At 42.3% G+C, this 26,453-nt stretch overlaps 1 protein-coding gene across 1 annotated transcript in view; it reads right to left on the bottom strand.

Moving 5' to 3' along the window:
* Window positions 1-1,358: 1,358 nt before the first annotated feature.
* PDGFRL (platelet-derived growth factor receptor-like) overlaps window positions 1,359-26,453 on the bottom strand; it is a 25,615-nt gene continuing 520 nt past the window's right edge. Inside the window, exons 2-6 of the mRNA XM_014945559.1 lie at window positions 17,509-17,803; window positions 9,583-9,734; window positions 7,828-8,121; window positions 7,385-7,524; window positions 1,359-2,101 (exon numbers count right to left, since the gene is read on the bottom strand). Of these exons, the coding sequence (XP_014801045.1) occupies window positions 1,913-2,101; window positions 7,385-7,524; window positions 7,828-8,121; window positions 9,583-9,734; window positions 17,509-17,803 (1,070 nt within the window). The 3' untranslated portion in view covers window positions 1,359-1,912. The remainder of the gene's footprint in view (window positions 2,102-7,384; window positions 7,525-7,827; window positions 8,122-9,582; window positions 9,735-17,508; window positions 17,804-26,453) is intronic.

Here is a 26,453-nt window from a genome sequence, read left to right as displayed (position 1 = left end):
AATGCTAAAACGCAATGAACACGTTGCACAGCCTCACCCAGAAGCTGAAGGATTGTTAATGTTACTTTGCTCAGAGTCTTACCTAAAAAAAACCCCACAAAACTCTTTGGTATTACTATAATATGTGTAACAGCTCTTCAGTCACTTGGGTAACTAACTTTCTTGATACCTTTTAATAGCAAAAAGATTAACAAGGGATGGGACTGCCTCTTATGCCTTCAAAGTTGGTCCTATCGCTTGCATTATTTATATTTTGTTAATATTTTTTTTCGTAGCTACTGCAGCCTTTCCAACGGCCAACAATATTTCAGGCGTCTGGGGAGCATCCTCCATGAAACTATTTCATGAGATGTGCACGGAGCCATTTCAGTCTTTACTGTGGGTATTTAGCATATTGGTTACATTGCTTTAGGTTCCTGCAAGCGAGCTTGTTTATTGGCCTAGCTAATGAAAATACTAATCAGGTTTATGACACTATTGAGAAGCTGCCATTTCTACTAAATACCATTACTCAAAACATCTACTCAAAGGTTTGAATTACCCTGAGCAAAGGGCTGGCTTCGAGCCTTCTCCAGAAGACAGCTGTAGGAATTCCAGTCAAATGCAGGCTGAGACACATGAAGTGTGGAAGCGACGGGCGGGTTCCTGGTTTGGTTCCTCGGATGCTCAGAACAAGCTGTTTTTCACCTGCCTTGTAAATAAAATGGCTCAGGTGAAGACTGCTTTTGTCACACAGTTGCACTACCAGTTAGATTTGTGTTAGAAGGTTGAGCTTACCTGGATCCTGAGCTTGAGGCTAGGAAGAAAAACCATCACCAAAGCGTCCAACAAGGTTGTTACCAAGTTCTTACCTTCTCTCTGGAAAGGCTCCTTCCTCACGTTGGTAACTGAGCCCAAGGTGCCAAAAGCAGTTGCTTATTTATCCAGGTACAGTTCTGTGTCAATGAAACATCTTTCCTTTTCTCTTAAGTAAATTAATAGGATCAAGTTGAACTGTTACTAACCTGAGAAGAGATCCTGCTGAATAATTGACCATTATTCTAATGTTACATTTGGGTTTTTTTCTTTTGTTAATTATACTATATAAATAAATGCAAGTTTTACTTTTAGCAAACATAATTTGCTACATAATTTAGTAAACATAACACCAGCTACTGAGGAGTGAACTCTAAGCTACATATTGTAAGTTTGTAAGAAGGCAACAACATAAAGGAAATCCAACATACCCAACCTTATATCCATCTCTGGAGATACCCGCTAGTATTTTAATATATATTTAGTATTAATCTTCCCTAGGAGTGAGAATTTTGCATGTTTGTCTTTATACATATATGAAATGAAAACACACACGTATATGCACACACACATTTACATTTTTATAATGTTCAGAAATTTAATTATTCTTACAAAATAAACATTTCTATTGGCTACTTCTGTAAGTTTTTTTGGTTTTTTTTCCATTGTTTTAAACATGTACAGTACTCTAAAATTGCACAGCACCAGAAGAGATACACCTGCTTGGTGGATTTTTGAGGATATTTAATGTCCTCTCAGTTCTCACATACACAAAAAAGGCATAAACCATACAGTAGGTTAACCTTAGGAAAGAGTCTGAGGAAAAAGGTCGTAGCAAAGGAAAGCCCAAGAGCACCTTATCCTAAATATAATAAGCCCTATGTGTGTGCCAGCTTAAACTGTAACGCTTCGTAGTAGGTTTATTAACTGACACCTGCCTACCTGCTGGGCATAGGGAACTTTGGGGCTTTGGCCTCTCAAGCTAGTGAATATGGAATGCATTGACATATGAAATGAGACACTGATAGAAAAAGCTTCACTTAAACATTAATGAAGAAAATAAACGGTTATAATGTCAAATAACATACAGTTCATTCTATGTCAGGACCCTTTCCTATCAATTTAGTTCCACCTTAGTAGCGACTGTTGTTTCTCCGTGTAGGTTCTGAGCCACACAAATGTAGTTTCCAGCATCTCTGGCTTCAAAATCCTCAACAAGAAGAACGCTCTTTGAGATTCTTGTGGTTTGTCCAGTTCCTCTGTTGATCAATCTCCAGAAGTTTTGGATAATCACAGGCTTCTCAAACTGTTTAGAAGAGGAAAAAAAAACCAAAAAACCCCACATATATAAGATTTAGTATTTAGTGACACTACCCTATCCAACCCTGAAGCAAGAAGGTGGATATTAGGAGTCTACATCCAAAAGTCAGCCTTCAGTGAGGAAAGTGAAGGTGTCTGGCAGTTGCAGCGACATCCCTGCGTTAAATACTGATGATGTACCAGTAAGTTAGGCAAATAAGGCTAAAAGACAGTGACCCTTCCACTCTAAGTGCAGGTACTGTGTATCTGTAGCTTGGCAATGGGCTGCCAAAGCACTGCCTGGAGCACATGAATGAACCCCGTTGCAGTCGTGGGCCACTCACTAAGGTGGTGTTTGGGTACATGATCAAATAGGTGAGGTGTCCTGGTGGAGACGTCAGGATAGAAGGCAGCAGTGGCATGAGTTAGTTGACCAAGCTTTATCTCAGTCTCTTTTAGCACAGAAACTAGCTTTAAATCACGTTGTTGCAAACTAATTCCTTCTCCTCTAGTTTCAGAAACACTTAGATAACATACGAACAAATGGTAACAACTCACAAATGCTTCTAAATTAATCCTCACATCATGCTTTCCAAAACGTGCACATAACCTCAAAACCAGAAAGATAAACAAGGATGCTTAGAAAGAATTGGTTTAGAGTTTTTTGTTGTTATAACAGGCTTTTTTTTTCTTCTTCTTCTATAAGAGAGTTCTCTGATGGGCTATTTATCTTAAATCACGTTGTTGCAAACTAATTCCTTCTCCTCTAGTTTCAGAAACACTTAGATAACACACAAACTAATGGTAACAACTCACAAATGCTTCTAAATTAATCCTCACATCATGCTTTCCAAAATGTGCACGTAACCTCAAAACCAGAAAAATAAACAAGGATGTTTAGAAAGAATTGGTTTAGATTTTTTGTTGTCGTAACAGTTTTTTTTCCTTCCTCTTCTGTAAGAGAATTCTCTGATGGACTATTTATCAGGTCACACTCCCTGGAACCTCAGAAGTTTGCATAAATTAATCCTCACATCATGCTTTCCAAAACGTGCACATAACCTCAAAACCAGAAAGATAAACAAGGATGCTTAGAAAGAATTGGTTTAGAGTTTTTTGTTGTTATAACAGGCTTTTTTTTTCTTCTTCTTCTATAAGAGAGTTCTCTGATGGGCTATTTATCAGGTCTATTTATCAGTTTGCGAAGAACTGTGTAAGAGAAACTGGCCCACCCCTCCAGCCTATCCAGGTCTTGCTGCAGGGTGGCTCTTCCTTCCAAAGTGTCCATTTCCCCACTCAGTTCGGTGTCATCAGCAAACTCTGTCAGGCTACACTTGATCCCATCACTTACGGAGACACTAAACGGCATTGGGCCCAGCATCCCAGGTCTTGCTGCAGGGTGGCTCTCCCTTCCAAAGTGCCCATTTCCCCACCTAGTTCAGTGTCATCAGCAAACTCCGTCAGGCTACGCTTGATCCCATCACTTATGAAGACATTAAACAGCATTGGGCCCAGCATGGATCCCTGGGGGATCCCACCTGTGACAAGTTGCCAGTTTGAAGAGGAGCTATTGACCACCACCCTCTGGGTGAGGTGTCAGCCAATAAAAACTGGTGAGAGAGAGAGAGATTTCTGCTTGGAAATCATCTCCTCTTGCTAATCCATCTTGAAATAGATGGATTAGCCATTTACCAATATGAATGCTCCAGGACTTAAGCTAATAGTAGCAAAAGGGTAAGTCAGACACTTACGTGGAGTTACAGCTACAATCTCACACTTGCAAAATGTCCAGTAGAGGAGAAGCTGGATTTCTGCTTGGAAATCATCTCCTCTTGCTTCATGAAATAGATGGATTAGCCATTTCCCAATATGAATGCTCCAGGACTTAAGCTAATAGTAGCAAAAGGGTAAGTCAGACACTTACGTGGAGTTACAGCTACAATCTCACACTTGCAAAATGTCCAGTAGAGGAGAAGCTGCCAACCATTTACAGCCAGCCAGAACCTTTCGGAAAAACTGGTAATCTTACCCAGAAATTCTTAACCCTTAGAAGGAATCAAGCCACTCAGCAAAGCTCTACCCACTGTTCCCAGCATGCCAACCATTTACAGCCAGCCAGAACCTTTTGGAAAAACTGGTAATCTTACCTAGAAATTCTTAACCCTATAGAAGGAATCAAGCCACTCAGCAGAGCACTACCTACTGTTCCCAGCGGTAAAATCAAGTGCTGCCACACACTTAATTCAAGCCTCACTTAGTTCTTAACTACAGCCAGCGGAAATTCCCTGACCCTACTGAAAGTGAAGGTAAAGGCCATGTAAGGCAGACGCTATGTGCCTGGTTGGGCTCCTGCTAGCCTAGTTTTTTCTCAAACTAATTGCCTTCTGCTTTGAAGCTTGTTTCAGGGAATCCTATTAAGGAGTGGATCAGGATGCATTCACAGCAGGTGGATGAGCAAATGCAATTGTCAGGGAGTGGCAAGGGAAAAAAACCACCAACCGAGTGAAAAGAGGGAGAGGTTAGTGACTACAGAGATGAGATGAGGGTCTCTCCAGTGCAATGCATCTCAGAGCAAGCAGGGATTAAACTGCTGCTACCACTCAGGGATCGAGGGGTAGATGACAGAGCAGGGGCTGGGGAACAAAAACTATCACTGATCTCCCTGCACTGAAAGCAGCAGCAGTGAATGGAAACATCCAGTGAGTCTTAGAACTTTGTCAGTCCTTTTCCTTGCACAAAAGAAGGTCTATGTGACCAGCATCACTGGTCCTCTCTCTTCTCCCTCCACTCCCACCTTTTTCCTTTGCAGTAAGTGAATACTTTCTTAATAAACATTTAGTCTCCAACAAGCACACGGTGCTTCTACTCTGACATCTACTTAATCATTTTGTTGGGGCAGAAACCCAAAGACAACTCTTCCCTCCCTGTCCCCAGGCACAGCTGGAGCTGACACTGTTTACTGCAGTGGAGAAGCAGCACATCAGCCCTTTCCAGGGCAGATGCAGGCCACGGGCCAAAGTCTCTCCCTCCCTCAAGCCCTGTAGGTGGGTGCAGTGAGAGGGTGTAATCCTCTGCTGATGGTGCATGTGCCCGGCGTGCCATGCAGCTCCAGTATCCACAGCAAACAAGGGAGGTGATTTGCATGTGTTTAGCTGTTTATATTCAGCCAGTGATAGAGAGGCGTAATTTATCACCTGTGCCAGCAAAGCACTGGGTGCTGTAGGACTTGATGGTCTTACAACTGGGCCAAGAACAGCCACCAACCAGGCCTGGGCAGCCACTCAGCTGGGGAAGATGTAAAAGCAGCAAGGGGTGGGCACTTAAGAGTTCTGGAAGGCTGAGTCTAGAATTCAATTCCTTCAATTGCTTGTTCTTAGTAATTACACTTAGTTACAAAAGACATAAAATTGTATAGCCAGTTACTACAATCCAATAAACCAGTATCAAGGAAAGCTAAAAAAACCCCAAAACAGACACACACCAAAAAAAAGAAACCCACAATGGAAAACCATATCAACCAACAAAACCACTGTGATCAGCAGTGGCATTTCTTCTCTTCCCCACCCAAGAGAGTGAATTGTTGTAAGACTGTCAGAGTTAAAGCCCCACCTTTAAACACAGAGACACTGCCATCTGTTGATGCATCTCACTCAAAGTAATGCCAAGAGCTAAATTCAGAAGATGACACTGGGCATTTAACTCCAAAATCGCTATTGCTTATCTCAACTTGGGAAGTTGGAGGCACTTCAGCTTTTCCCTAGCATTTCACATTTTACTTTTTACTTCACCAACAGCTGCAAGTTTCTCTGCTCATTTAGACATCTGCCCCTTTCCTTCCCAGCTTCAAATGGACACCCGAAACAGGAATTCTGCCAAACTCGTCTGGTGCTCAATCCAGTAGTTACTCTTAGAGATCACCTAATTCATGCCACCAGTATCAAGCCCCTCACCACATGCACCAACAGCCAGGACGGGGCAGGGAGGGCAAGCTGGAAATTGCTCACAAATCTGAGGATAGTCTTAGCAGGAAAACTTACATGACAAGCAGCAGCAGCAAAAAAAATAATTAAAAAATGAGGTGGAGGGGAAAGTGAAAGAACAAACTAACACCAAAGCAAGGACTAGAAACCTGGTTCTACATGCCCAGTGCCCTCACCAGCAGCTGAAGTCCCTTTTGCACTCACTTGCTCTTGTTACTTTTTCCCCTGAAAAGGCACACACCTTCCCACGGCCACCAAGTGCTACAGCCTCTGTCTTCACGGTTAGAGAAAACTTTGGGGGCTTTACATTTGAATTATCTCAAGCCCAGTAAGGACTAAACTACACTCACTCACTCAGGCAATTACCCCTGCCGTTAAATTACTTAATTCTAGGCTGGCTCAAGGAAACCAGTGCTGATAGAAGTATCTTACTAGCAAGCTCCGCGTCGTCCTTTGACAACCCAGCACCAGGAGGGCTGGCAAATGGGATACAATGCAAACCCTGGGGTCCAAGAGGAACCCTTTCCTCTGGTTCTATCTTCCAGCAGTCCCTCCTTAGCTCCTAGCCTGCTCAGGATACACAGCAGTAGAGATGAGGCTGGTTAAGACACAAATCCCTACTGCAACTGGTCAGAGTGGGTAGAGGGAGAAGGGGGGGGACCATCAATGATGCTCCTCAGATACACCTTATTTTGTGCAAGAAAAAGGACCAAGACAGTTTGAAGATTCAGTGGATGTTTCCAGCGGATTCTTTCAGATGAGACTGGGCAGAAGCAGGTTTCTGTGCTTCTGGGTCTGGGCAACAATTAAGCTTAAAGATTCTGTGCTGGGATGACTCATGTGTCCAAGCCATGGAGATGGAAGAGATATCAAATGCAGAGGCATCAGCGAGGCTTTGTGGCTTGCCCTGGAATAGCTTCCTGACGCTGGCTGGCTCTGACCCTGTCTGGGGCTTTTCTTTGTAAAACCTGCCAGAGGCCAAGTGTCTCTGGAATGGAAACCTGAGGGAGGAGTGAGCTTTGCTGAGCTTGATTTTTTGCTAACAGGGGTAAAGCTCTCCCGCTTCATTCCCGTGCTACTTCTAGGCTCTCAGGGAAAGATGGGCTGAAGTTCAAAAGGGATGTGCTGCCTCCTCCTGCCAGCGTGCCTGAGCTGGCACGAGGCAGACACCACAATCTGAGAGAATCTTTGCTCCAAACCTAGGCACTGACTGGTATTCAAAGCACTGCCTTTATGAAAAACAAACCATTTCAGCCAGGGAACTTCATCCAGGAACATCCATTTCAGCCAGGTGCCATTTCATCTCTTACCTCTTGCCCTGGGTACCGCCACCTGAAGTTCACATCCACATCTGGCTCCCCCAGGACCGTGCAGGTGACATGAACACTGTCACTGGCTTCTGCTCTACTGGGTGATGCTGCAATTGTGGCTGAGGGCGGGCCCTTGGGAACTGACAGAAAGACAGTGTTTGGAAGCAGAAAGTTAGTTTCTAAAGTTAAATACACTGATAGAACTTAAGAGTCCATTTTTGTCTGCTTGCTTAACACAAGAGGTTACACCTGCAACCTTCCCCTACACTAAGAAATTGCTGGAATTTAAACCTACAAAGTTTTATCACCTATACTTTTGATCAAGATTTTAAAAAACTATGGTTACATTACTTATTTTACTTCTTTTTTTTAAAATCATTTTCTAAACAACATCAGCAGAAGAAACAAGAGTCAGTGTAAGCACACAGAAAACTGCACCTTACCTTCCACATACAGCAGGTGATACTTGATGGAAATCTGAGGTGCTCCCTGTGACTCTGCTTTGCAGTAGACAATACCTTTATGATCAGAAGTAGGGTGCTGGTAGACAAAACCCTTCTTCACATCATAAATAATATCAGTTCCATCTGCTTCAATTTCTTCTGCTGGAAATTCCCTGTGTAGAGTTACTTTTGCTGAAGGAGTAGTAACACGGCATGGGATGACTGCAGGTTTGTCTGGGTTCAAGTAGACAATTTCAAAATAACCAGGAGTGGGTACAAAAAGCTCCTCTTTATCTGTGCAAAAGAGTTGATATAATCAGAAAAATATTTACATCCTGGTTTAACAGAAAGAAAAGAAAGTACATAAGGCAAGAAGAAATAGCTATGAGCAACATTAAAAATTAAACTGAAGTTTTTTGCTTTAAATACACACACACACACAAAAAACCCAAACAACTTTTCTAACCTCTGAGTATATATTTACATGCCCTGCATTAAAACCATTAAATAAAAAAGAAAACCAAAGTATTCTACACTGTAATCAGGTTGGGTTTTTTCTCTGAAGAAAATCTCTGGAATTTCTTTTTAATAAGTTTCCAACTACTCATCTAGATCTAATTCTGCTCACTCACCCACTTTTAAGGGGTAACACATAAAAACCCCACCATTGTAAGATAAACACTACTAAAATGAGATATTCTTTAGAGCTGCAGCCTTTTTATACATATTATTTTAGGCAAAATGTTTGATTTACTAGTCTAAGTAGCTGAAATAGTTAGTCTTTTTTGAATGACAGTTAAAGAGCATTTCCATATTTGGCATCGTTATTAGAAATATAAAGCTGAAATTCCTCCTTCCAGCAGGAGCATTTACATAATTTGACTGAAAAGTTTATTCCAGCCTTTCTAAAGGAATGTATCCTCAGAACATTAAGCACTTCTGATAAATGGCTTCTGCACAGTCTCATGTTTTGGAGCTAAATTAGACCATATCGCAAACAATCCTATCTTAACATTTTGTACTGAAATATTTGCTAGCCAAGAATGCTTCAGCTCTAATCAGGCAGTGAAGGTTGTTTTACCAGACTGTTTTCCACGAGAAGAACAAATTAACCATTTGATTTCAGCTCTATTCTACCAAGTAGCAGGAAACTCTGCATGGTGACCTACTGTGACCCTATCCATGCAGTGTGAGGGCTACAGTCAACCTCAAGCTCTGTGGGACAACACATGTATTTAAGAGTGTTTTGCCTCTCAACATGCTATATCGACTTTTGGGAGAAATTCTGGCCTTACCAAGATCAATGAGGTCAAGATTTTTAAATCAGTGCAGGTAAGTGGAAGCTGGGGGGAAGAGACCATGTGGTCATCTGAATGCCAGGACAAAATTAATCTTCTGCACAGATTTATTTTCATTGCACTGACACATTTTCAAAAATTGAACTTTTTTTTTTAAAAAATTAATTTTGTAGAAGATCTTCGAATGTGTGTTAGTATTTTTCAAAGGTATTTGCTTTCCACTGCATTACCCATTATTTTGGGTACACATTTAGCATAATCCATAGGGAAAATGGACTCATAAATCACACTAAGCAAGTAATTTTCTGCTCACCAGCACTGTTTTCCTTAACATCCACGGAAAAAGATGAAAAGTGTGGAAGAAAAAAATCTTGACAGTGAAATCACTGATGTAGCTTTATTCCTGTCTTACTAGCAAATATATTTCCATTAATAATTTCCCCAGAGAGTTAATTACCTGAGAAAAAGATGTACGTTGAACCTGTTCTGGTCTCATCCTTCCTGCATTTGTTCCCGTTGCAGAGCTGCAGCCAGCAGCTGTATTCCCCTGTGTCCGCCGCGGTGGCGTTTGCGAGGATCAGCTGCCCGTACCTGTCAAGCTGCTTTATACTGGGGAGAGGAAAAACAAAAGGCACAGACAAGCACAGATGTATTTCCTCCTACATTTCTGTCAGCTCACTTCTACTTTTGACTTTTTTTTTTATTCTTACTTTGCAACTGACCCACCTTTCCCTTTCAGAGCTATGTTGCAACTCCCCCTTTTGCTGCAGCAAAGACCTGCTTACATGAGTAGGTTTATTGATTTCACCTTCACACGAGTGGTTGCAAGCTTTTGTCTTGTACAGTTCATTTTCGGATTCCTTTCAGTCCCCAGTTTGAAACTGAGTTGTGACTGCCATGGGCAGTATGTTCATCTATGCCTTGTCTCAGTTTGTCCATCCATATCCCATATTTTCATGCTCCAAGTCAACCTGCACGCATCTCGGTCCTTTTTTGACACCATTAACTGTAGCACTGCTTCTACAGTATATAACGAAGATAGTCCAGGAGTAGTAAGTAGCAGGTACTTTAATAAGAGTTTGTCTGATGATTTATGCCTGCTTTCAGAGCACTTTCCCATCTTTAACATCCTGGTCCAAGTTTCCACTTGCAAACAGCACCACAAAGAGCTTGTATCTCAGCTTGGATTTGTTCTGAAAGTCAGTCATCTTGCATTGCCCACTCCTCTGCCCCCTCACCTCACTGGAGTTTCCTCACCACCCCTTGGCTGTTTCAGAGTGTGACCCTGAGAACTGGTGGAGGTGTACTGGCAGTGTTATCACCTAACTATACAAAATTCAGCCTATTTGATTATTTCAGTCTTGATTTGCTTTTTTCCCCTTCTTCTGAATTTCCTAGATACATCTCTCAGTGGATTGACATTTGTAGACATGCAAGTATTTATAAATATGTAGATATATATGTAGGTATCGACAATGTTTCTAAGGGTCAAAGGTCCTACCTATGAAATTCATCAGCTACAATCTCACCTCGTTCTTTTTTTAAGGCTTGCTTTCCTGGCTCCTTCCTGCAGACAGATGGTGTTATAGTTGGTGCTCTGCTGTGTTGCCTTTTGATAGGCTGCAAAAGCAATGGTCCAAAAGTACCAGTTCTGGGGCCATCCTGTCACACCAGCCGTGTGGCACTGCCGATGCCCTCCACTGCTGCTCTGGCCCTTAAGAGTTACTTTCAACCATCTGCCTTTACATGGCAGCACATCCAGAACATTAAAGTTTGCCACTTTCCTTTGCAAGACATTGACTTAAAAGGTCATTTCTGTTCTAACCAAGTCAGCAGAGATTTTTCTAGTTTTAGGCATTTGATAGCAAAATTCTTTTCAAGGTTTCAAACCGGGTCTGGACAAATATGCAGCTTGCATGAAGTCTGAACAGCTCTCTCACTCTTATTCAACTGTGGGTTCTCTGAATATTTACTTTCCTCCTATTTCTTCCTACTAATGTGGCAGTTATTCTGTAAGGCAGGTGCCTGACTGAATCATTTCTCTCTTGAATTAGCATGCTTTGAGAAAATCCTCTAAAACACCTTGTCCCTGTGTAAACAAGGCACTATAGTCATGCCTGACCGTGCAAGAGATCCTGTTGTGTATCATACCCAACAGGAAGAAAAGAGAAATACAAAACATGTCCTAGTCTGTATTATTATTTAGTTTCACAGTTTGCATTTCATAGGCTACATGACTACATCAGTATAAAATGTTTTGCAAGTATCCAGGACTAAATGTCAACATCACAGAGAACTCATTATGCTGGAATATTTTTGACTCTAACCGTTAATGCAGACACTGAACTATAGCTCAAAATCCCAACAGACAGCAAAATAAGGTCAGAGTTAATTAATTTTTGTACAGTGTGTTCTACTTTACTGAGAACATGCTATCCAGTAATCAATGGAAATAGCCTAGTGAGGTAGTCATCCACAAACATGCACTAACAAAACCTGGCAACTGAGAGTGGAAGTGTTGAAACTTGTGACACGACCATATTAAGCAGATATAACAGGCCATATAAAAGTAAATTATAAATAGTAAATCCTGAAGCTGACCAATATTTCCAGGATAACTTTTATTTCATTAGTATTTCAGATGCTGGGAAATCTGACTCAAAAGTCAAAACTTTGCTGTGCTCTCCATATCTCAAAGAAAAAAATGTTGTATATAAAAATGTTTTGAGACTGCTTAAAGAAACCAGAAAACTACTCCAAAATCTTACTCCATACATTCATCTTATTAAGCTTTAGTTATCTGAAGATCAAAAAGATCTTTACCAGAAAAACCATGCCAAGCCTAGAAGCTAAAACCAGAGATACATGAAGACAAAAAGACAGTGTTCATGGCATCACTCAACAAGCATCTAGCAACCCCCTCTCAAGCAGCTGTACTCATACCCACAAAAGAGAGCTTATCTCAAATACAAGCTCACTGGGAGAGGAATCTAACATCTTCCTGTTTAATACAGGAAAAAAAACTCACTGGCTTTCAACCTTCAGAGCACATGGAACAAAATGAAATTCAGTTACACACTTGAGAACCCACATCCCACTAAGGCAGCAGGAGCACGCATCCACCGAAAGCCATCTGATTCTGCCCCCTACAACGTACAGGTGGCTCAGGACTTGTGAGAATGCTCCTGTCCACACACACCCCACCCGTGCCCACACATATGCGTGTGATGCACGTCCAGCTCTCTGCCCAGCTTCTTCCACCACAGCAGTTCCATTTCACGTGAGTGTATAGATCAGATGAAGTTCAGTGATAGTGATAAGTACAGCTGGTCTTCAGCAAGTGAGACCCACAGTCCAAGTCAGGCAGAGCAGAGACTATCTGAAGTTAGACTGAGGTCATCTAGAGCAGCTTTTTCTATAAAGCATATCAAAGGGAAGACGTGCTTGCTCTTATTTTCCTTTCATCCCTCTCAGTTTTTGATGCTTCTCATACATTGCAGATGCAGTTTCTGGGTGAGCCTAGGCTCATTAATCTGTTATGCACAGCCTTACAAAACAGCATTCCAGCCCTTCTGGTCTGGAGGTGCAAGAGCTACCTTTGACCCTTAACCCCGCCGAGATTTTTGGCCAGTTCAGCCAGTACATAGAATTTCCAGGCAAAAAGTTATCTGCAGGGTGTATTTATGCTGAATGAGGCAAGACAGCATTGGAGATAAGCCAGCCCTGAAGCAAGCTGGTGTGTGCCTTTAAATCAGTTGGCAAGCCTCCATGAATCTAGCTTTCTCCCCAGCATTGCATGGCATGCTAGTCTCTAAAGCTAAGTAAATCACTTCAGTCTGTACTGGTATTTACTCCAGTAGGGATACTGGGGAGGGTTTCTCCTCCAGTGCAATAAGAAACAGCCAAAGAGCCCTTCTCTTCCTTTCACTCAGCGGCTCTCCCTCCTCCCATATGGCAATTTTAGCATATGTTAACAACTATAGACCTATTAAAAACTGAGACTCTCTAGTAGAGCAAACAAAAATATTTTATTTACCAGGTCATAAAGTATACCTACAACAACAAACTCAAAGAAAGTACAGACACTAATACTACAGAAATGGCCTAATTATAGTCTCTTCCTTCTCAGAAAAGTCACGTTGTCCTCCAGGCTGCTGTATTCTCTCCTTACCATATGGGTGAGTTAAGAACGTGATGAGCATGGCATGGAGACAAAACATCTGGCTTTTAGCCCTCCTTTTTTTTTTTTTTTCTCCCAACTACCCATAGGAAATACACTACATGGATGCTACATTTAACTAGTTGCAAACCAAAACACCCTGTAGTTCTCCCAGAGCTACAGACAGGAAAAAGAACATGGTGAGCTTGCACCTTCAGTATCAGCTCCTGCCCTGGACCTCTGCTATTAACTAACCCTCTGACCAGCTGAGCTACAAACACCCTCACCACCCTGAACCTTAAGGTCTCGTCTGCCTCCTGTAATTCCAATTTCGCTAGGTGCCAGGGTCCTTAAAGCCTCCCCTTGTGGCAGCCAGAGTTAGAGGATGTTAGCAGTTCACAGGAGATGTAGAACACCTTGCTTGCTGTTAAAATTCCCACCAGACCAGCTGAATTTGCACATCCCTCCTATTACTGAAAGAAAAAACAGGAATTGGATGTCTGAGCTGTAGGGATGTACAAATGAACAAAAGAACTGCAGCCATTAGTCCCCAGCAATTGCCTGGACCTTATTGCCATTACCCCTCCTCGTCACTTATCCTCTGGCCCAGCAACCTGGTCCTTCTTCACTCTCTGTTTCCTCCTCAGAACGCAACCATTTCCCCAGTGCTGCTGCCACCAGCTCTGGCTTGCACCGGTGCCACAACTCCAGCAAGACCAGTACGGAAATCCAAAGTAAAATAGCCCAACCCAGTTAATTAGCTAGAGTTTCACTCCACACCCCACTAATTGGTAGTGAAGGGATTACCTTATAACTGGTCTCTAAGCACTCAAAAAATGTTAGAAGATACTGGACATATATCTATCTAGATGATTAAACAATTTTTGCTGTAAGTTCTATAATTAAAAAATAATAATTTTCCCCCTTCATCCTATATTCAGCATTTTGTTTTAAAATAACAGATGTAATCTATTCATGAAATTTTAAAATTTGCCTACTGTAGTTAGTGCATGGTCTTTTGTACATCACGAGGAAGATCTAAGCTTTTGAAAGATGACATCGTTCATAACCTTTTCTGCTGCCAGTTCACTCACAAACACTACCAACTGAGCTAATAAATAACATGCTATCTTTATGGTATTTCCAGTTAAATTCAATCAAAGCTTTCTAAAACCACAAAATATTATTTTCATTTTTCACATTTTATAAAGTAGACTTTGTTTCATATGCATCTATTAGCACTGCAGCAAAGATCTTGAGGTAATTAACAAGGTCGTGCTAAAAATGTGATGAAAACATAACTGCACAAGATTCTGTGGTCAATGTCTCCATGAATTATTACTACTCTAACTCTGAAGTACCTACTAATCTATGTTTTTAATTTCTCTAGTTAATTATAGGATCTTCTGCTTACATTTAAAACTGTTGATTCAGCTTAACTCAGCCTTACTGCTCCAATAACTTATTTCAAAATAATTCTTCAAAAGCAAAGATCACCATATTTCAATATATCCCTTATATATCAGCCTAACATACTTCTAAAAGAAAATAAATATTTAGGCATGTTACACCCACCCAGACAAAATGTTTTACAGCATTTCTTTTGTGTAAAATTATTAACTTTTGCTATATGGTTAAAATGTTACAAATAGCATGAACTTGAGTGAGAACAGAAAAGTAAATTGCTGAGGCAACACAATCCCAAACTACTTCCAACTACAAAGCGCCAAACTACACAATTAGAAAATGCTTATTTTTTTTTCCTCCCAAAGTACCTTAAATTCTTGTTTTTTCTCACCTGCATCACTAGAAAAGTACTTGATTGTGCAAGAGAGGAATAGACAGCCAAACAAATACTGAAGAAGCATGCAGATTCCTCTCCCAAGACCTGAACACTTGCCTTGTCTTCTTCAATGCCAGACGCTAACACTCAGATAACATGACCTACAGGACCAAATCATGCCAGCAGGCTATTTGCAAATGAAGTAAATTGCTGAGGCAACACAATCCCAAACTACTTCCAACTACAAAGCGCCAAACTACACAATTAGAAAATGCTTATTTTTTTTTCCTCCCAAAGTACCTTAAATTCTTGTTTTTTCTCACCTGCATCACTAGAAAAGTACTTGATTGTGCAAGAGAGGAATAGACAGCCAAACAAATACTGAAGAAGCATGCAGATTCCTCTCCCAAGACCTGAACACTTGCCTTGTCTTCTTCAATGCCAGACGCTAACACTCAGATAACATGACCTACAGGACCAAATCATGCCAGCAGGCTATTTGCAAATGCATAAAACATAAGATACTCTTGAAAACGAGAGCCACCAGCACACAAACACACACACACTCTCCCTGTTGATACTATTCTGCACATCCAGGTCCGTATTGCAGCTGATAAACGCCACCTACTGGAATAAATCCAGACAAAACATTTTTTCTTGCAAAAGAAAATGCAGTGGTTGTTTAAATCGGCCACAGGATCTTTTAAGGGATATTGCTGTGAGAAACCCTGAGCAGAAACAGGGTTGCTGCTGTAACTTACAGCAACAGAAGCCTTGAACTACCCACAGAGGTTTATTCAGCCACTGTGGTTCTTGAATTTCTACACACACACACTCTCCCTGTTGATACTATTCTGCACATCCAGGTCCGTATTGCAGCTGATAAACGCCACCTACTGGAATAAATCCAGACAAAACATTTTTTCTTGCAAAAGAAAATGCAGTGGTTGTTTAAATCGGCCACAGGATCTTTTAAGGGATATTGCTGTGAGAAACCCTGAGCAGAAACAGGGTTGCTGCTGTAACTTACAGCAACAGAAGCCTTGAACTACCCACAGAGGTTTATTCAGCCACTGTGGTTCTTGAATTTCTCAGCCTTCAGGGAACAAACAAATAAACACTCAAGAGGAGAACTGACTCATGAATTTCTGAATTTCTATCACAGTCTGTAACTGCCAATCTCCAACACTCCTCTTTGAAAAGAGAAGTGGAAAGGAGAAGACTACATCTGAAAAAGTCATTAACTGGGAGTGATTTTAAGGCATTGTCATACCTGCAACTAAGTGAAACGGATCACGGAGAATCACATAACCTCAGTTATTTGCAGGGAGCATACACACTTGTATTTAATTTAGGAACACAAGGACAACAGGAGTTGATACTTTGCTCATACCTCTGTGCCTCTCAGCTAATAATCCAAGAAAAGCTCCTTACAGCTCTTTCCTAGGGTATCATTCACAGTGCTCCAGTCTCCTCACTACTTGTCTTTTACAGACACGTAAATCTCCATAAAGCAACCTGTGAAAACAAACACTGCTCATGGCACACACAAGCCTGTGGAAGCCATCCTTAAGCTCCTTATACGCCCCTCCTCTTTCGAATTCAGAACTAAATTACTACATATAATTATGTGCACTATTCTCAAAAACTGGCAAGGCAAACAACTATATGGGGTTTTGGAGAAGATGTTTATAGAGCAACAGGACACCCACCTGGTGGGGCAGAGAAAGGGAGAGTCCTCAGTTCCTCTTCCTGCTCTAACAACTACTTATACAGTTTCCACTAAGACACCACTAGATGAAAGAAAAACCCTTCCTAAACCCAAGGTGACAATCCTCTGCATTAAACTCTGCTACACCACAAACCCTGCAATTCCCTTTGGCACACAAAGGTAGCTTTGACTGAAAAAATAAAGACCACTCTTACTTGCTCCTTAGCATGGCGGTTGGTGTATTTTTTTTCTAATTGAGAGATGTGGGTTTGAGCCTTTTCAGGAAATTAATATTAGTGTCTCGGGTGGTACCTTCATGAGCAACCAGTACAGCCCACCAGTAGCAGGTCTCTGTAAAGCAGCACAGTTGGTAGTGAGTACCTGACAGCCTCGTGGATTTTGAGTCTTACTTCAAACTAGCTCTAATGTGGCTCCCTGCTGGTGGCTGGAGCACACTGCTGTCCTGCTGGATTCATCTTCTATTTCAGACTGGTCTGAAGGAAATCCAGTCCACACGTTACAGGACTTTTCCACAGTGCAAATCACAGGCCAGTAACTGGCGAGGACTGAAAGATGCTCATCCTTTTTTGTTGACATTAGAAACCACGAAGTGGAACCTCTTGATTGTAAAAATGTAAATAAACAAACCAACAAAACAATGTTGTTGAAAGTGCTAAGGAAAAAAAAAAGTGCTGGATTTTTTTTTCCCCCAAAATGAAAAATAGCTTACCTGAGTCTGGAGTCTTTAAAGGTGTCCAGGTATGAAGGGTAGTTCCAAGTAACATTACTCCCCTTACACCGCAGCTCTAGGCTCTGTCCTGCAGACAGGCTTAAAGTGGCAGCTAGTTTCTGGAAACGACCTTTATCCATCACCTGTGTCAGTATGGACTGGGACTTCAAAGAGGAGTCTGCAGATTCTCTCTCCTTCATTTTGGGCATTTTGGGTTTTACTTTTTTGTTAACAGGCTTGATTTTGTTTTCCCCATGTTCTTTTGGACGCTTGCTCTTCGTAGGCTGTCCAATAACTAGTGAAATAAAGAAAAGAAGGCAATGTTACTGATTAGGAAAAGGTGATATAGTCTTTTTGCAAAAAAAAAATAATCTTCCTTATTATAACAGAGAATAAATAAAGTTTGTTCTTCCTACAAAGGATTCATAAAAAGGAATAAAGAGTTAATTTCCATATGTTTCTGATTGAAGTCTCTAGTATGACCTATTTTCCTGGGGAAAGAGGAAAAAACCAACATGTGGAAAATCTATACTCACAGTTCACATAAACAGACAAATATGTAAGGTATGAGAACTGTACAAATGGAAAGGGAAAGAAATACAGCATTTCTATCCCCAGTTACTTTTGTCATTCCTACCCCATGTCATTCCCATTTAGCACGCAATGCAACACAAGTTCACTGTCACACACCCATTGATTCTGCATAACCTTTTCACACACCATGTTATCATAAGAGACACGTGAAGAAAAACTGGCAAATGTGGAACTTCATGACAATTTATAAACCACCGACAGCGATGCAGTTTTCCTCTTTTACAGTAAGTACTGTGAAAATACAAATGGCACTTAAGTCACTCAAAAGTAGTACTTAACTCATCACTTCTCAGTAACAGCCATTTATTTTGACAGTCCAGATGAAAACATAACCTTATTTACAGGCAAACAGTAAGAGATTTCATCACCCACTAGAGGCAACAGGGATGCCCAGCTGCCTTTAAAAACAAAGAAAAAAAAAAAAAGGAAAGTAGAAAGAAAAGTGTCTCAAATTTAAAAAAATTAAAAAATAAAAAATCCAGATATTCCCACTTTAACCAACAGCAGGGAGCACAATCCTTCATGAGATGAGCCTAAAACTGCTGAGCCCGCATCAAAACCTCCACTAACTGTGCCTGACAGCTAATCCACATTGAACACATTTTTTTCACATGAAAATACTCTGGTATTTCATCGTACAAATCAATCAAAGAGCTCCCTCTGGAATTAAAAATACTGTATATTGAGTTAGCATGAATTAGAACTGGTACTGGCTGCAGTATGAACAGCAGCACTTCCAGGCTCCCATGATGTTCCTCAGACCTCAGGTGGACACCCTGCATTGCTTCAGCCTTCCCCTTTTCCAAGTCCAGGCTGACGTTTATCACACCTCTTTTAAATGGCACAGAGCCTTGTAAGTACAAGTTTAAAAAACAGGAAATTCAGTCTGAACATAAGAAAATGCTTTTGATTGTGAGGGCAGGTCAAGCATCGGCACAGGTTGCCCAGAGAGGTTGTGGAGTATTCATCCATGGAGGTATTAAAAACGTGACTGGATGTGGTCCTAGGCAACGTGCTCTAGGTGGCCCTGCTTGAGGATGAGGTTGGACTGGATGATCCAAGAGCCCTCTTCCAACCTCAGCCATCCCATGACTCTGTCATCTCAGCATGCAGAGCAAGGATGCCCGTGTAGGAACATTTGCCTCCTGGTCTCACACCAACTGGGAAACAAGCTGGAAGACAGAATTCTCAGTAACAGCCATTTATTTTGACAGTCCAGATGAAAACATAACCTTATTTACAGGCAAACAGTAAGAGATTTCATCACCCACTAGAGGCAACAGGGATGCCCAGCTGCCTTTAAAAACAAAGAAAAAAAAAAAAAGGAAAGTAGAAAGAAAAGTGTCTCAAATTTAAAAAAATTAAAAAATAAAAAATCCAGATATTCCCACTTTAACCAACAGCAGGGAGCACAATCCTTCATGAGATGAGCCTAAAACTGCTGAGCCCGCATCAAAACCTCCACTAACTGTGCCTGACAGCTAATCCACATTGAACACATTTTTTTCACATGAAAATACTCTGGTATTTCATCGTACAAATCAATCAAAGAGCTCCCTCTGGAATTAAAAATACTGTATATTGAGTTAGCATGAATTAGAACTGGTACTGGCTGCAGTATGAACAGCAGCACTTCCAGGCTCCCATGATGTTCCTCAGACCTCAGGTGGACACCCTGCATTGCTTCAGCCTTCCCCTTTTCCAAGTCCAGGCTGACGTTTATCACACCTCTTTTAAATGGCACAGAGCCTTGTAAGTACAAGTTTAAAAAACAGGAAATTCAGTCTGAACATAAGAAAATGCTTTTGATTGTGAGGGCAGGTCAAGCATCGGCACAGGTTGCCCAGAGAGGTTGCGGAGTATTAAAAACGTGACTGGACATGGTCCTAGGCAACGTGCTCCAGGTGGCCCTGCTTGAGGATGAGGTTGGACTGGATGATCCAAGAGCCCTCTTCCAACCTCAGCCATCCCATGACTCTGTCATCTCAGCATGCAGAGCAAGGATGCCTGTGTAGGAACATTTGCCTCCTGGTCTCACACCAACTGGGAAACAAGCTGGAAGACAGAAGCTGTAGTCATCTTAGTTTGCCCAATGCATTTTGAACTTTTTTTGGACGCTTCAGCCTTCCCCTTTTCCAAGTCCAGGCTGACGTTTATCACACCTCTTTTAAATGGCACAGAGCCTTGTAAGTACAAGTTTAAAAAACAGGAAATTCAGTCTGAACATAAGAAAATGCTTTTGATTGTGAGGGCAGGTCAAGCATCGGCACAGGTTGCCCAGAGAGGTTGTGGAGTATTCATCCATGGAGGTATTAAAAACGTGACTGGATGTGGTCCTAGGCAACGTGCTCTAGGTGGCCCTGCTTGAGGATGAGGTTGGACTGGATGATCCAAGAGCCCTCTTCCAACCTCAGCCATCCCATGACTCTGTCATCTCAGCATGCAGAGCAAGGATGCCCGTGTAGGAACATTTGCCTCCTGGTCTCACACCAACTGGGAAACAAGCTGGAAGACAGAAGCTGTAGTCATCTTAGTTTGCCCAATGCATTTTGAACTTTTTTTGGACTCTTATGCAATAAGATTAATTTGTTGGGTTTTTTTTTTTTTTTGAGAGGCACACATCCTGTTAGTACTGTGTGGCATCCCTTCCCTGCCATACAGACAAACATTTTTCCCAGTTTTAAGTTTTGAGCATTGGTCAAGTTGACTGCAAAGATGCCTCACCACCTTAAAATAAGCCACAAACTGAAGAGATTAAGTAGAATGCCTTCCAAAAAATTGTAGCATTTTCAGATAAAGAGTAAGACTTAAGATATTTTAAGATAACTAGTTTCTGGAAGGGACAGTGAAACAAATATTCATGCTTCTTTCAATATTTCTTTGCCCCTGTGATGCCACTGGCCGTGCAAAATTGACAAACTTGGGGATATTATGACAACAAAGGAGGATTTCAGAGAAGTGTGTGCTCCCTCCCATGGAAGACTGTGAATTAGGGTTTTCCTAGTTACTCTGAGCACATGACCTGGAGAGTGACAGAGTGCATGTACAACAGGGGCAAACAGTTGGTGTGGGAGCTCTTTTCCCCTGCCTTACATTAGAAAGGCTACAGTGGGTCAGGCCTCACATTTACCCAGCCAACATCTTCGCTCTGACACCACCCAGTATCAGATGTCAACCAGGGAACAGGGCACCCACCTCTGCTCCTTTGATACTAGTCTCCTAGTATCCAAGAACCTTTAGCTCAAGGGATCTATGAACCACAGTTGCCATCGTTTTGTTCTCCTTGGTGGATCTTTCCTTCATCCAGTCTTACCAAATGTGTGGCCATCTCTCCCTGCCCTGCCCCAGCACATCAGAAAAAAAGGATTTATGGATGGTTTTATCCCTTTTGCAAGCTGTTTCTCAAACTCCTTTTGTCTGCCTTACTCTGGTTTTTATATTTAACCCATATGTGAATTAATGAGCCGCCTCATCTTATGTAATTCCCCCTTCCAAAATCAAATGCATCAGTTCTTTCCACATGACCTGGAGAGTGACAGAGTGCATGTATTACAGGGGCAAACAGTTGGTGCAGGAGCTCTTTTTCCCTGCCTTACATTAGAAAGGCTACAGTGGGTCAGGCCTCACATTTACCCAGCCAACATCTTCGCTCTGACACCACCCAGTGTCAGATGTCACCCAGGGAACAGGGCACCCACCTCTGCTCCTTTGATACTAGTCTCCTAGTTTCCAAGAACCTTTAGCTCAAGGGATCTATGAACCACAGTTGCCATCGTTTTGTTCTCCTTGGTGGATCTTTCCTTCATCCAGCCTTACCAATTTTGTGGCCATCTCTCCCTGCCCTGCCCCAGCACATCAGAAAAAAAGGATTTATGGATGGTTTTATCCCTTTTGCAAGCTGTTTCTCAAACTCTTTTCATATGCCTTATTCTGGTTTTTATATTTAACCCATATGTGAATTAATGAGCCTCCTCATCTTATGTAATTCTCCCTTCCGAAATCAAATGCATCAGTTCTTTCTTTGGCTTTTATTATTCCTGCAAGAATATTAAAACTACTGTTCTGACTGTTCTAAAGCAACATCTGAGTCCAATCACCTGAGTACAGCTCTGGATCAAGTCAAGAACTGCTGCTTTTCTCATGGGTCTCCAAGCTGTGGCTCTAAAAAGTCATAATTTGTGGCATCTGAACGATTGCACTCAGCGTCACATCCTCATGTGTGTGATCCAACCTGCGTGAGGGTAAATAATTCTTCAAGTCATAATTTGTGGCATCTGAACGATTGCCCTCGGGGTCACACCCTGATGTGTGTGATCCAACCTGCATGAGGGTAAATAATTCTTCTTTTTGCTCTTCCATCCAAATCCTTGCTGCCCCTCTGATCTTCCTTAACAGAGCGGTCATTCCCTCCATCACGTTGGGTGGTCACTAACCAGGCTGGTTTTTCTCCACGGGGCTGGTATTTCAGTCCAGATGACTTTCGCTGTCGAAACCCACCAGGAACGTGCTCTGGATCAAGTCAAGAACTGCTGCTTTTCTCATGGGTCTCCAAGCTGTGGCTCTAAAAAGTCATAATTTGTGGCATCTGAACGATTGCACTCAGCGTCACATCCTCATGTGTGTGATCCAACCTGCGTGAGGGTAAATAATTCTTCTTTTGCTCTTCCATCCAAATCCTTGCTGCCCCTCTGATCTTCCTTAACAGAGTGGTCATTCCCTCCATCACGTTGGGTGGTCAGTAACCAGGCTGTTTTTTCTCCACAGGGCTGGTATTTCAGTCCAGATGACTTTTGCTGACAAAACCCACCAGGAATCAGATTTAACATTAAAGCTTTCTTCAACACACGTTGCCACTTCTCCCTTGGGTTGAGCTATTCCATCTTTCCTGTGTAACTTGTGCCCTAGCGTTAGAAGGTCCCACTGACAGGCCTGATAAGCCTTTTGGATAAGCATTCCCATTTCAAACCAGCTGCTCCAGTTCCCTGTTGTACTTTCCAGATTTGTCTGTATGTCATGGTTTTGGCTGGAATGGAGATGACTTTCTTGCTAGCAGCTGGTGTAGTGCTATGGTTTGGGATGGGAATACTGTTGGCAGCACACATATTCTTATTGTTGCTGAGCAGTCATGGCCTTTTCTGCTTCTCACACAGCACCACCAGCAAGCAGGTTGGGAGGGCACAAGAATTTGGGAGGAGACCCAGCTGGGACAGCTGACCACAGGGATGTTTCATGCCACATGGCATCACACTCAATATATAAAGCTGGGGGAAGAAGAAAGGGAAGGCTGTTCAATATATAAAGCTGGGGGAAGAAGAAAGGGAACGTTGTTCAGAGTGATGGCGTTTGTCTTACCGAGTAACCATTGTGATGGCGTTTGTCTTACCAAGTAACCATTGCTGCTTTCCTGGAGATGCCGAACACCTGCCTACTCTCACACAGCACCACCAGCAAGCAGGTTGGGAGGGCACAAGAATTTGGGAGGAGACCCAGCTGGGACAGCTGACCACAGGGATGTTTCATGCCACATGGCATCACACTCAATATATAAAGCTGGGGGAAGAAGAAAGGGAACGTTGTTCAGAGTGATGGCGTTTGTCTTACCGAGTAACCATTGCTGCTTTCCTGGAGATGGCTGAACACCTGCCTGCCAATGGGTAGTAGTGAATTAATTCCTTGTTTTGCTTTGCCTGCATGCACACAATTTGCTTTACTTATTAAATTGTCTTTATCTCAACCCAGGAGTTTTCTCACTTTTCTGATTCCCTTCCCCATCGCACCACGGAGGGGTGAGTGAGCAGCTGTGTGGTCCCAGTTGCTGGCTGAGGTTAAACCATGACACTGTAGAAGCACACAAGCTTTGGTCCAGCCACACTGTTCTTCCGCTCTCCTCCTCATCCCTATTGAAATATCACTGTTTGTTCAAACTACTCTTTGCCATTTCCACTAGGTTCTGACAGCCTCAACCCTGACACTTGTCCAAAGGCACACAGATCTTAAAACCTCTCCCCAACAAAACGCACCATCCCAAACTGTGTGCTCTTCCACACCTGACACTCTGCCTTTAAGAAACTGTTAAAGACTCCCCTATGAAAGCTTTTCAATTTTGAGTGCCAGAAGCCTGGTTTTTATTTTCTCCAGATGAAGTTTTTCCTCTCTGCACAAGCTCCCCTCTGTTCCACGTTCCTGTAGCTCCCAGTGAGTCTGAACACTCTCCTCCTATACCACACTTACACAGTGGGACTCTTGTATGCCTGACCTTGTATTTCCCTGCAGGTGACACCAGGGGCATTTCAGGAAACGCCATCAGAGGAGCTTTTACCTACCTACACAGAAAGCCTCGTTTTGCATCTCTGCTGCACCTCCCTGAGAAGTGAGCTTCCAAGCAAGCTGTGACCATGCTCCTCCCCAACACTCCCTATCCATCTATCCAGGTATCTACTGACACCTTCACGTCTGCACCTCACAGTCCTGCCTTTTCTCATCGCTGAACCAAGTACCTGTGTGCCCCCAGTAACTAAATTAACTGGTGCAATAGTCTATCACCAAAGATAAAGAGGACACACTACCAAATCCCTCTGGGAACACATATTTCCCCATTTCCTTACCCAAACTGCAAGACTTTCCCAGGGCAGGGAACAAACTCAAGTAGCCCATTTATGCAAGTACATTAGTATGCCACAACTGGGATACTTCACCACCTCCACCAGATTTATTCACAGAGTCCTCACTGTCCAGCATTAACATTTCTTTTAAAAATAAAAAATTAAGACTTAACAGAAAGATATTAGTTCAGAAAACTCCTTTCTACCTCCGAGGAGGTCCTTACGTCAGCTCTAAGATGTGCTGTACCCACTTCCTCTGCCACAGTACATTCAGGGTCCCAACTAACTCATCTCGCCAAAGCAGGAGACTGCGCATCCATACGTCACAGAGATACACCATGCAGCACTTCTGCTCCTGCTTCACAGGACCTGTTTCATCCTACCCCTCAATGTTTGTCTACCTCTTGTTCTCACAGGTGTTACACACACAACAACCCCCAAATGAGCGTTAGTCACATAATGCTAAAAAGCTACAGTTTTGACTTGAGCCATCACCTACATCTTAGCAGCATCAGAGACCTCTCAATTCTCAATAACACTGCTTAATTCTTCCTTGGGGAAAAAATAATAATAATTAATCAAGTGTGAGGATACCATAAAGAATAATTCTTAACCACCAGGATTAAGAGGAGAGGGAAGAGTCAGTGTGATCACAACCACTGAAACATACCAAAACAGGTTGGACACATCTCTATTTGGTACTTCAAATGAGAAGTTAATCATCCAAAACAACACGTGTACAGACAATACTTGTTGACACATCAATACTGATACACACGATCTGGAGGGATATATTTCACCGTTTATAAGCTAAAATAGGAAGGCTATTTTGATATCACAGTGTCTACGTTAGGATTTGTACCCATAGCTTTAGACAAGGAACTGTCATTAAATATGTCAGGTTACTTTCTCCTGTAGCTAAGCTTCTGGGTGACACTGTGTGAAGCACCCAATCAAACCTCAGAAAAACATAAACTAAGAAAACTTATAAACTAAGAAGAACATAAGCCTGGGAAACCTTTTGCCCAAGTTACAACTATTTCTCATTCTGTGTCTTTATTGTCTGTTTCTCAAATAGAAAACGCTTTTCTTGATGTGGCTGTGCACACCCACAGACCGGATCTTGCAGCAGAAATTCTCTCCCACACCACACTGGTCCAGAGCCCAATTCCTTTGCACATAATCATAAGACAAACTGGGCTGGAAAGGACTTCTGGAAGTCCCTTCCCACCTCCGTTCAGCTGCTCAGAGCTTTGTCCCGTCCAGCTCCCGCTATCCCAAAGGCTGGAGACTCTACTGCCTCCCCCAACACCCTCTTTTAGTGCTTAACAGCTCGCAGGGTGAAGGATTTTTTTTTACGTTCTTACAGTATTTTTTCTTCCTTCTGACCTCCTTGTGGTCACCACCTCTGTGCCTTCCCCTCAGAGCCTGCCCCCCCATCTCCCCACACACCCTTCAGGGGCTATGCAGGGCCCTGCTCCCCGCCCCCTGCCGCGGTGAAAAACAAAGGAATTTGGTTTCTTCTGAAGTTGTAGTCAAGTTGATTCGCACTTTGCAAGGGGGAAACTGCCCCTCTTTCGCCTAACTGAGGTCTATTGTGAGTCAAGGACTGGTTATGAATGTCCCTCCCCAGCCCCACCACGACTCCCGCACAACCTGAGAACCGAGTTACGAGTGAAGTTCGATCCTCTCCACAAACGAACGACCCTGACTTTTATTTAAAAAAATAAAAAAACCACAACAAATAAC

The sequence above is a fragment of the Calidris pugnax genome, unplaced genomic scaffold (assembly GCF_001431845.1).
Source record: "Calidris pugnax isolate Ruff unplaced genomic scaffold, ASM143184v1 scaffold58, whole genome shotgun sequence".
Taxonomy (NCBI): domain Eukaryota; kingdom Metazoa; phylum Chordata; class Aves; order Charadriiformes; family Scolopacidae; genus Calidris; species Calidris pugnax.
This window is presented reverse-complemented; position numbering and strand designations above follow the sequence as displayed.